The 11,754-nt window shown below is 43.9% G+C and overlaps 1 protein-coding gene across 1 annotated transcript; it reads left to right on the top strand.

Moving 5' to 3' along the window:
* Positions 1-3,444: 3,444 nt before the first annotated feature.
* LOC136531687 (receptor-like protein kinase HERK 1) lies at positions 3,445-4,782 on the top strand. The gene has a single exon (XM_066524341.1). It carries the CDS (start codon positions 3,445-3,447, stop codon positions 4,780-4,782), a length of 1,338 nt encoding a protein of 445 aa, XP_066380438.1.
* Positions 4,783-11,754: the final 6,972 nt, after the last annotated feature.

Genomic DNA, 11,754 nt, shown 5'->3' with positions numbered 1-11,754 from the left:
GTCCCCATACGCCGTCGGCAGCCGTCCACGTTGGCAGCGGTTCAGGTACCTTCAGTTCCATTCCTCGTTAATTGGTTTTACATATGTACCTAATTACCTGGGTGTGACATTGCAGTCCGAGCTGGCCGAGCTGCGGGCCGCGACAGAGGCCCGAGAGGAGGCCCATCGGCGGGAGATAGCGGCCAGAGAGGAGGCCCATCGGCAGGAGGCTTTGCGCTGGAGGCAGGACTTTGCCAGCTACATTCAGAGCATTCAGATCCCTGGTGCTGTCATGCCTCCTTTACCCGCCACGATGTTCGGTCCAGCACCTATTGACCCTACGGGGAGTACGGTGAGTATATATATTGGTCTCCATTGTTTTCACGAGGTCTGTGTGGCTACTAATGAGATCATGTCTACTTTGTGCAGTCAATGTCAGCGGGTTCGAACCCGACTCCTCCAGATGGACGTTCTCCTGGGTGGCAGGTTGTTTCGCCTCCGACATACTTCGGGCCTCCGGGTGGCGGTCTTCCTCGGCCTCCACAGTACGGGACCGGAGCGGCGGTGAGCTACCCTCTGCCACATACCCACCACGCGCACACACCGGGGTGGGAGCACCGCTACACGTCGGCGCCGCTCCAGCAAGGCCAGTCCTCATGGTCTTCGTGGCCTTCAGTTCAGGATGAGCATAGGGACCGTGGGTCGCACGAGGAGTGAAGTTCTTTTGGTTTGATGTTGGACTTGCGCACTTGTTTTTTATGTTTCGATGATCTGTGGACTGTATGGATATTAATGCTTATGGATGCTTGGATGTGATCTATATGTGAATTCGTGTTATATATGCGTGCATTTGGCTTATATATATAAATGTGTGATCTGTGTACTTTAAAGTGTGATATGTATATGAAAAAACAGGAGAGAAAAGAGAAAAAAAAAATTTTCCAGCTTTGCCGACCGCCTTCCTGGCAGTCGGCAAAGCCTTTGCCGACTGCCAGGAGAAAAGCAGTCGGGAAAGCCTTTTTCGACTGCCAGGAGAAAAGCAGTCGGCAAAGGCTTTCCCGACTGATTTTCCCCTGGCAGTCGGGAAATCCTTTGCCGACTGCTTTTCTCCTGGCAGTCGGGAAAGCCTTTGCCGACTGCTTTTCTCCTGGCAGTCGGGAAAGCCTTTACCGACTGCCAGGAAGGCGGTCGGCAAAGGAGACGGGACGGGACAGCGACGGAGTCTTTACCGACTGGTTATACGGCCGTCGGGGAAGCCTTTACCGACTGCTGTCCGGAAGGCAGTCGGAAAAGAATTCTTTCCCGACATCTTCTCTCCCGGCACCCCTTTGCCGACTGCCTAGGCGAAAAACGGTCGGCAAAGCCTTTGCCGACCGTTTTTTCAGCCTTTGCCGACTGCTTTCGGCAGTCGGCAAAGAGGCCGATTCCTGTAGTGTTTACGTTCCCCTTCCATCTTTGGGGTTAACCCCAGGATATGTTCATTTCCTTTGACACCGACCCTTAGATTGGCTTGGTTTGGCTACCCCTATAGCCTACACATTTTTTAAAAGTAAGGGCAAGAACAATCCAAAATCCATCTCTAAAATTCCAAAAAAAAAAATCAGAAAAAAACTTGACATTCGAGAAATCAGAAAATTCATCTCTATTTTTTAAAAAAAATAAACATCCCAAGAGGAAGAGCAATTCAAAAGTCATCCCTGAATAGGTTAAAAAATATCATTAAAAGAGCAAGATCAATCCAAAAATATCATAACAAATGGTATGATGTAGTTGCATATGCATAGTAAAAATCAGAAGCAGCTCGTGGCTAAGTACATAATTTTAGTGTTGAATCACAAATTAATTGGTACATGTGCCTTTCAAATGTGAGTATTTGCATGTCTAAATAATTATTTGCACTTGTAACACTACTGATTGTCCATTGGCTTGTTATTATCAACCACTTTTTTACATTGTTTGCCATATATTATACATGTTTTACATTGTGAAGCAAATGAACCTAAACACACTACACTATATAAACCAAACCAGATCTCAAAACTAAGACTTAGACAAACTATTCGAGTAAGCCTTCTTTTTCTACTTAGCCAGACATGCAAATACTACTCACATTTGAAAGGCAAAGTAAGTAGAGAAGCAAATGAACCTAAACACACTACACTATATAAACAAACCAGATCTCAAAACTAAGACTTAGACAAACTATTCAAAGCAAGCCTTCTTTTTCTACTTGGCCAGACATGCAAATACTCACATTTGAAAGGCAAAGTAAGCAGTGAAGCAAATGAACCTAAACACACTACACTATATAAACCAAACAAGATCTCAAAACTAAGACTTAGACAAACTATTCAAAGTAAGCCTTCTTTAACTACTTGGCCATCTAGGACCCTCTGATTTTTACATACCCCCCCCCCCCCCTACAAAGTTCCCTCCAAGACCCCATTACATGCAAGCAAGAATTTTATTCCTGGTACATAGGACTCTACACTCAATTCCTAAATAGCACACATCTCTCTTAAGTCCTAGTCAAAGTAGGATTTGAGTCACCATACAACAATACATGTGACCCAAAACATATTGTAGCTTGATCAGATGACCATAAACACTGGTTGCTGCAAAGTGCTCAAAAACCCCCTTCACATTGTTTGTAACTAGCAATCTAGCATTCAGAACAAGAAAAACAGACAGAAAGATCAAAGATGAAAGCAAGGGATACAAACCTTTTTCACGGCATGCCTCTCTAGGTTAGGAGACTACAGCAGAAATCTCTCCAAACAACCTTTGAGTTTGCTACTTCACCCACATCATGTTAGCTGAGCATACAATTGACATCCAAGCTTCTCTAGTTGTCAAATACTAGGAATTGATCTAATTCCTTATCTAACTTTGCCCCAAATTACAAACAATAGGTAATTGAGCAATTAAAAACCATTGTAGTTCGACTAGTCATGCAATCAGTCAGGGATTCTTGTGTATTGTTCTTTTTTATCATTAAGTACTTTCTATGCAACTATATCAACCCTTTGGGTTGATCCACTTTATGTATTACAATGCATGAGGTATACATGAAAGATTACAGCACATGTGTCATCACAATGAGATCACAATACTGATAGCTATTCTATATTGTCAGATAGGCTACAATAATGGCTGGATGCACTATCACGATTGATCTGGCCATGAATACAACAATCAATGACTTCCATGTTTAACAGCCCAAAATCTCCAGTCCAAATTACCATTTGAACTTTCTTCAATCACTAAATCACGAACCACCCCTGCATAGTTGATCTAGTTGGGTCCATTATATGTCACTTTTATTCAATATGATCCTTGCGGGCCTACTTATTAGCCTAGTACGTAGGCCGTCTTCTCTTTCTTTTACTAATTCCACCTCAGCATCGTCATCATTACTTTAACTCAGGTTAACATCACGTACTTTAACTCAGGTTATATACCATCATGGTTCGCTTGTTTGAGAAAATCAAGGGAGCTGCTAGGCGAAAGGGAAAGGCTCCGGAAAATAATCGGCCTTGTTCATTTCCTTTCCATGTGCTCCAACAAGCAACAAACAATTTTGACAAGGAACTGGTCATTGGAGTTGGAGGTTTTGGAGACGTTTACATGGGAGTGTTAAAGTGTGGTACCAAGGTTGCCGTGAAACGGAAGAAGATGGCATCTTGGCAAGGTCGGAAGGAGTTCCGAGCGGAGATTGAACTGTTAGCAAGGCTGAAAGACCCCAATTTGGTTGATCTGATTGGGTACTGTGATGAAGAGAATGAAATGATCTTGGTTTACGAATACATGGAAAATGGGACTCTAAAGAGCCATCTCTATGGCTCTGATAAACCCTCCCTCAATTGGCCGGAGCGGCTGGAGGCTTGTGTGGGAGCAGCGAGGGGACTGCACTATCTTCATACTAGTTCTGAGAAGGGCATTATCCACCGTGACGTCAAGTCTGAAAACATCTTGCTTGGTGAGAACCTCTGTGCCAAGATTGCTGACTTTGGGCTATCCAAGGATGGTCCTGAGTTGAACGAAACTCATGTCATCACTCAAGTGAAGGGCACCCCTGGGTATCTTGACCCTGAATACTATGATACGCTGCAGCTGACCCAGAAGTCTGATGTCTACTCTTTCGGTGTTGTCTTGCTCGAGGTCCTATGTGGCAGACCAGCGATTGACCAAAAACTTCCCAAGGACAAGGTGAACTTGGCAAAGTGGGTAACGGGAATAATGCTGAAGAATGACCAGCTGGAGCAAATCGTTGATCAGAAAATTGTAGGCACAATCAGCCCACATCCTCTGATGATATTTTGCAGCATTGCGTTGAAGTGCCTGGCAGAAAATAGAGTGGAGCGGCCATCGATGGAAGAGGTACTCAGGGACCTGGAGCAGGAGCTGGAGTACGTTCATGGCAGCATCAGTAGTGCAGGTTTATCTGCTGAAAGCTCAGATGATGAGTCTTATCATGATGCCTCTTCTCGGCTAGTCAGGCCTGGCGAAGGTAAAGTTTTCACACGATCTCTAGCTATTAAGGCTTACAAGAGAGCTTCAAACATGCCTCATGATTCCTCTGCCCCGTCGACGAGCCGGCCAGTGGCCCGGGCGTATCAAGTCCCGGGTGGCAACAACATGAACGGCTTTCTCGACCTCCATAGCATCCAAGAGAGCATCAGTGAAGCTGGAAACTCGCATGAGTCTGATCGTGACTTCACTTCTCAGCCAATCAGGCAAAGAGGAGGCAAAACTTTGAGACGATCTCTAGGTAAAGCTTACGTGAGAGATGATGATCTGTAATTACCTTGTCTTTGTTTTTGGTCTCGATGGTTGCACTGAACTACAGCAATTGTCATTTGTGAACTCCATTTTGAGTTGGTTGCTGGCTAAATGCCGGATCTGTGAACCTTAAATATTGCAGGTGTGTATATGTGTTGCTTTCTTGGGCTCTTGCTGTCTCTATCTATGATTATATGCTAGTGCCATTTTCACGTATGTCTTGGCAGGTGATGACGAAATGCTTTGAAATATTTGGATGTGATTATCTTCATGCCTATTGTATGGATTGTCAGAATTATACATGGACTTCCTCTCTATAATACAAAGATATGCATCTCTCCTGTGTATTCGAGAAAAAAATGAATTACACATTGATACCAGTTTTTTTAGGACAAATTGATACCAGTTATTATATATCACGAATGTTATGTTCATATATATGAAAATCCAATAAAAGCGAATTTTTGTACCCTTGGAATCAAAGTCATGAGTAAACATTATCTTCATTCCAACCTCTTGATGAGGAAGGAAATCATGTATCTGCAGCCTGCAGACTGCCAAGCTAGAAATTCTGAGATCAACTGAGCAGCGATGGCCAAGTATGAGGGGCTGAGCGCTGACCGCTGAGAAGCGCAGAGGCCAAGTAGACCTTCTTGTGGCTCTTATATATATTGCTGTCTGGTGCGATCCCATGGAGAAGATCATCCATGGCATGGATGGTTAATACTGCACTTAGCAGTCATCAGAGTTTGGTGCGGGGCTAGAGAGCAGCAAGCATGCAGCTGCAGCTCATGCCAGCCTCCCATCGACTCGGTGAGAGACAGTAACTCCATTCCCTGCGTGCAGGACTACTGCAGGTGCAGCTTTAGTCCAGCACTTGAAGCTAGGAACTGCTGGACTTTTGTGACTGAAATCCTCTACTACTCCTGCTGCTGTTTCTGTGGCCTTCACTTCAGGACTCCACTCCACTACTCCAGTGGGCGGCGTTCGCCAGGCCTGCCCACGAGTCTGCTGAGCGGCCCATGGTTCCATTCCATCGTAGCATAAAAAAATTCTTAAGGCCCAGCAGGCTGTGGCATGGGGGTGCTGCTGCTTTTATTTGGGTCTTTGCCGCTAGAACGGCAAGCTGTTGCAAAAAACCGTGTCCATGCGTCGCCTCGTTCAAGTCGTATTCTTTGCCAACATACTCCTTGGTCCCTTTATCAGCCTTTATCAGTGTTGTTGTAGCTTTTGAGGAGGTGCAGCACAAAACCTATGAATATGGACAAATGGATGGTCCAGATGCACAATAGAAGGTGTGAACGTGGACAGAGCTGAAGTGTGCCAGAGCGACAATCAATACGGGACAGAGGGAGTACTTCTGTTAGAGCTACAGATCATCGATTTCAAACTTCTATCCCAACTCAAATCAAAACTTTTTATATTTGATAATTTTTACAGAAAAACAAACAAGCATCTGTGGCCTGCAGGACGAGGGAAGGCAAGCCCGTCAAGCGCCAATGATGATATGATGGCTATTCAGGCTTGTGTTGTGCAATGGCGGTGGTTTCATGTGATGACCGTCTATCTATCTTCCAACACTCGGTAATGTTTAATCATATAAACTTTTTGTGACAACTGCGATCGATGATTCCTCGTTCATGGAATGGGAGTCAAATTGGCATTGGCCACCCACACTGGTAGAGAACAGAGCTTTACTTCCGGTGGGGAACCCCCTCTAGTCCCGGTTCTCCACCCGGGAGCAAGCATCCGGGACTAAAGGGAGTTCTTTAGTCCCGGGTCAGGAACCGGGACTAAAGGTTTTATTCCTTTTTTCTTTTCTTTTCAAAATAGGTTTTCAAAGTCGTATTGTACACTGCTAATTATATATTTATACGCGCGTATAGTATGTTTCGGTTCAAGCACAATGAACGTATTAAATCACACAATTCAAGCATAATATATATATATATATATATATATATATATATATGCATGCATCATATATATATTTACATGCATGCATGCATACGTGTATTTTACATTATATTATTTCATGTGCATATATTACAAAAAGATTGCATTACAGTTGTTGTGATATAACAAGTTTCCTCTCATCCTCTAGCTTGGCTTCCATGGCAGTGTTGGGTCGAAGTAGAACTCGCCCTTGGAATCGATGACCTGCTCATTAAAAAATCCGGCTATAGACTCTTGAATTGCTTTGATTTGGTCTTGCCGTATGACCTTTTCCTCCAACCATCGAGTCTACAGGTTTGAATTAAAGGAAAATAAATTAATATATGTACATATATATATATATATATATATATATATAAAGACATAGTAATACAATCAATAATAATAATTAAATGAATATATAGTGTATTTTTAACGTACTTTGAGTTTCTCTGTAGAAGTTCTTTGGGAGACCACCTTGATAAACTTGTAAACATAGTAACCACAGTAGTTGTTCCCCTGTTCCTGCCTCAGACACCACTTTACGAGAAAAAGATTTGTCATCCAATCTGGTGATCCGGTGAAAGCTATATGTTTAATTAATAAAGATAATGCGATTCAGGGTACTTACTTTCAAAGGGATTACATTCAGTGGCGCTTTGCATTTTTCCATGTGTTGCTTCTCAATAAAGGTTTTCCAAACACTGCCCAATAAAAAATTTGCCACGTCATCAGATATAGTTAATCATCATGTTTGTGTGTATATATAGTTGCTAGAGATCTCGAAATTACCTCTGGATAATATCTATCATATCTTGGTAGTCTTGTTGTGGTTTTCTCATCGAGCCATAGATTATCAAGTGACTTTTCACCAGATCGATGTCCATCAATATCCAGTGATTGCTGCATGTGTTTATAGGATATAACGCATAACACTCATTAATTAACTAGAATCAACATATGAGCCATTAAGGATGATCGACATTATTAACACTCACTTGAAGTTATAGGGAAAGAGTATATCCTTCTTGTGGCGTTGCTTCACTAAGAAGTTCATGAGGTTACTCTCTGACTCAGACTTCCAATTAGTCTTTGGAGTAACTAGGTCTTTGAATACTATATGGGGATCAACAAAACCAATTTCATTGCAGCCTTCCTTTCTGAGCTCTGTCATTGTAAATCTACATATATATAGTACTTGTTAGGATAATTTATATGCATATACACACATATGATGAGTTTAATAATAGATCGAAAGAATTATTACTTACAGGCAATAGCAGCTAATGATAACTTTGTCCAGAGAGGCCAGGTGGCATAGTTGATAAAATTCTGTAAAGTCAACATATATAATATCATCGCCACGGAACCAGTGTTCGTCTCTAATTCTGACACCAACGCAGAAGTCTCCACCGGTAGACGCCTGCATGTACCACTTGTTTAGCAGGTACATTTGCGTCCCCAGATCAGATAAGGCTTGAGGGTTGTATAGACTCTGGCCTAGTACAAATTTTTTCTTCCAAATATCAACCTTCGCCGCACTCTCAATGTTTCCATCACCAAATATCTGGTAAAGGTCGAGACCAGTCTCATCAATAAATTCACCAATGTGATCCAAATCGACATCCGGAGGTATGTTTGCCTGATGCATTAATCCTAAATTCGAACCATATTCATTACCAACAACTAGCGGGGGGACTGATTGGTGCGCTTGTTGTCCGAGTTGGGCAACTCCTTTCCCTGCCCGCTTCTTTTTCTGTGCCGCCTCAATTGACTTGGTGAGAGTGCGGTCATAGTCCGATAACGTTGATTTGGACGGCTTACGAGATTCCTGCTGTTGTTGCTGGTAAGAAGCCACCCTTTTTCTTAGAATATCTGGAGCTACGAAGAAGTACGGTTTCTCCGGGTTTCTCCTTGCTTCTTGATTCTTTTTAAGTTTGTCATAGAATCTAGACATATCTTTTTTATATGCATCAGTTCCTTCTTCCTTCTCTTCAGATATTATTTTGGGAATAGCCCTTGGTTTCACGGTGGCTTTTTTTGCAGGCGGGGACTGGTTCTTCGTTTGAGGGGCTGGCCTCTTGCTAGGCTTCTTGGTAGGCGGGGGCGGGGGAGGCGTTGGAGACCTCCTTGGAGGTGTTGGCAGCGGCGTTGGAGACCTCCTTGGAGGTGGCGGCTGCGGCGTTGGAGACCTCCTTGGAGATGGTGTGGATGCAGCCTCGCCTTCCAATACAATGTCATCATACAGAGCATTATGATGATCTGGCGATTGAACAATTGGATTTAGGTTGGGGGAGTATCTGCTACAAAAAAAGGAATGACATATTATTATGAGCAGATTATTAATTATTTAAGCCAATACAAATTAATGATGTAGTGTTTTCATCCGCACGTACCTATGGTGAGGTAGTTCAGGAGGAGGTGGAGCCGACATCCCTGGAATGATGATGTAGCGCTTGCGCCATAGAATGAATGTCTTCTCCGCTTCTCCTAGAGTCTTCTCGCCCTCACCTCTAGGAATGTCAAGAGGCAAATCACTAAAACCTTTTTCAGCTTTATCTACCGAGATGGTAGCATATCCTTCTTGGATTATATTCCCATGAATCCTTGGTGTCTTGGTTCGGTCGATAGGATTAACAAGATCGATAGCCACCTTGATTGTGGAATTCTCCTTCGGAATGTGTAGCTCACACGTTGTACAAGGTTCAGTGACGTCATCCATAGGGAAGCGTAGTCCTGTGTCCCCTTGATTTGGTATCTCCGTGGAAGCGCAGCTGCTTTTCAACTGAACAGATTGGCTAATGTTGATTCCTGGCTCTGATGCCTGCTTGCTTGCACTCACTGCTATTTGCACTTGCCTTCTGATTTCCTCCTGCATTCTCGCTTCAAGGTTTTTTTCCTGCTCCTGTGCTTCACGCACCGCTTCCTCCAACCTCTAGAGCCGTTGTGCCTCTTCTTCCTTCTTTCTCTGGCGGCTTCTATAGGAAGGTCTGTCCTAAGGGAATCCATGCTCCCACGAGACACTTCCTTTGCCTCTAGTTTGGCCACCATGTTCAATAGTCCCAATGGCGTATGTCAGCTCATCCTTCTCTCTGTTGGGCCTGAACGCACCACTAGCAGTAGCTCTCTGAGCATAAAACAATCTTTCTGCTGCTTCTTGCAGTCTTGCGCCATAAACGCACTTCCCTGTCTCCTGGTCTAGTGTTCCCCCATGAGCGAAAAACCAATTCTTTGCACGTTCTCCCCACTCGAGTGATTTTGGTCTGATACCCTTGGCAAGAAGGTCTGCTTCCATTTTGTTCCACTTCTTAATGGTAGTCGGGTAGCCATCTGATCCCAAGTTATGGTGGTATGTCTTCTGTTGGGTATTACGTTGGTTCTTTATCACCTGACTCACACCCTCTTCTGAAGTCTTGTACTGTACAAACTCATCCCAATAGGGCCTCTGCTTTGAGATCGGGCCTGAGACAGTAAAATCTGGTGCTATGTTCTTCTTGACATACGTCGTGTATAGGTGTTTCTTCCAAGTCTAAAACTGGGTGGCCATCTTCTTCATTGCCCAATCCCTAACTCGCTCCTTCAATTCATCACCATCTATTATATCATCATAACCATCTGTTTGGAGCGTGAAATGTACCAAGACATCTTTCCAAATTAACATCTTGTCACGATCGGAGACAAAACTGATATGAGGAGCATTGGTCTTCTTCTTCCATTCACGGGTACTAATCGGGAGCCGGTCCCGTACAAGGTAACCACAGTGGTGCACAAATTTCATTTTATTCGGCCCCCCCGGTTCTCCTGTATCCACATTGAACTCCGAGATGATGAAGCGGCCCTCCAATGGCTTTTTGGGATAGTACAAATTTTTTCTTCCAAATATCAACCTTCGCCGCACTCTCAATGTTTCCATCACCAAATATCTGGTAAAGGTCGAGACCAGTCTCATCAATAAATTCACCAAGGTGATCCAAATCGACATCCGGAGGTATGTTTGACTGATGCATTAATCCTAAATTCGAACCATATTCATTACCAACAACTAGCGGGGGGACTGATTGGTGCGCTTGTTGTCCGAGTTGGGCAACTCCTTTCCCTGCCCGCTTCTTTTTCTGTGCCGCCTCAATTGACTTGGTGAGAGTGCGGTCATAGTCCGATAACGTTGATTTGGACGGCTTACGAGATTCCCGCTGTTGTTGCTGGTAAGAAGCCACCCTTTTTCTTAGAATATCTGGAGCTACGAAGAAGTACGGTTTCTCCGGGTTTCTCCTTGCTTCTTGATTCTTTTTAAGTTTGTCATAGAATCTAGACATATCTTTTTTATATGCATCAGTTGCTTCTTCCTTCTCTTCAGATATTATTTTGGGAATAGCCCTTGGTTTCACGGTAGCTTTCTTTGCAGGCGGGGACTGGTTCTTCGTTTGAGGGGCTGGCCTCTTGCTAGGCTTCTTGGTAGGCGGGGGCGGGGGAGGTGTTGGAGACCTCCTTGGAGGTGTTGGCAGCGGCGTTGGAGACCTCCTTGGAGGTGGCGGCTGCGGCGTTGGAGACCTCCTTGGAGATGGTGTGGATGCAACCTCGCCTTCCAACACAATGTCATCATACAGAGCACTATGATGATCTGGCGATTGAACAATTGGATTTAGGTTGGGGGAGTATCTGCTACAAAAAAGGAATGACATATTATTATGAGCAGATTGTTAATTATTTAAGCCAATACAAATTAATGATGTAGTGTTTTCATCCGCACGTACCTATGGTGAGGTAGTTCAGGAGGAGGTGGAGCCGACATCCCTGGAATGATGATGTAGCGCTTGCGCCATAGAATGAATGTCTTCTCCGCTTCTCCTAGAGTCTTCTCGCCATCACCTCTAGGAATGTCAAGAGGCAAATCACTAAAACCTTTTTCAGCTTTATCTACCGAGATGGTAGCATATCCTTCTTGGATTATATTCCCATGAATCCTTGGTGTCTTGGTTCGGTCGATAGGATTAACAAGATCGATAGCCACCTTGATTGTGGAATTCTCCTTCGGAATGTGTAGCTCACATGTTGTACAAG

Source organism: Miscanthus floridulus, unplaced genomic scaffold (genome assembly GCF_019320115.1).
Source record: "Miscanthus floridulus cultivar M001 unplaced genomic scaffold, ASM1932011v1 fs_416_3_4, whole genome shotgun sequence".
Taxonomy (NCBI): Eukaryota; Viridiplantae; Streptophyta; class Magnoliopsida; order Poales; family Poaceae; genus Miscanthus; species Miscanthus floridulus.
This window is presented reverse-complemented; position numbering and strand designations above follow the sequence as displayed.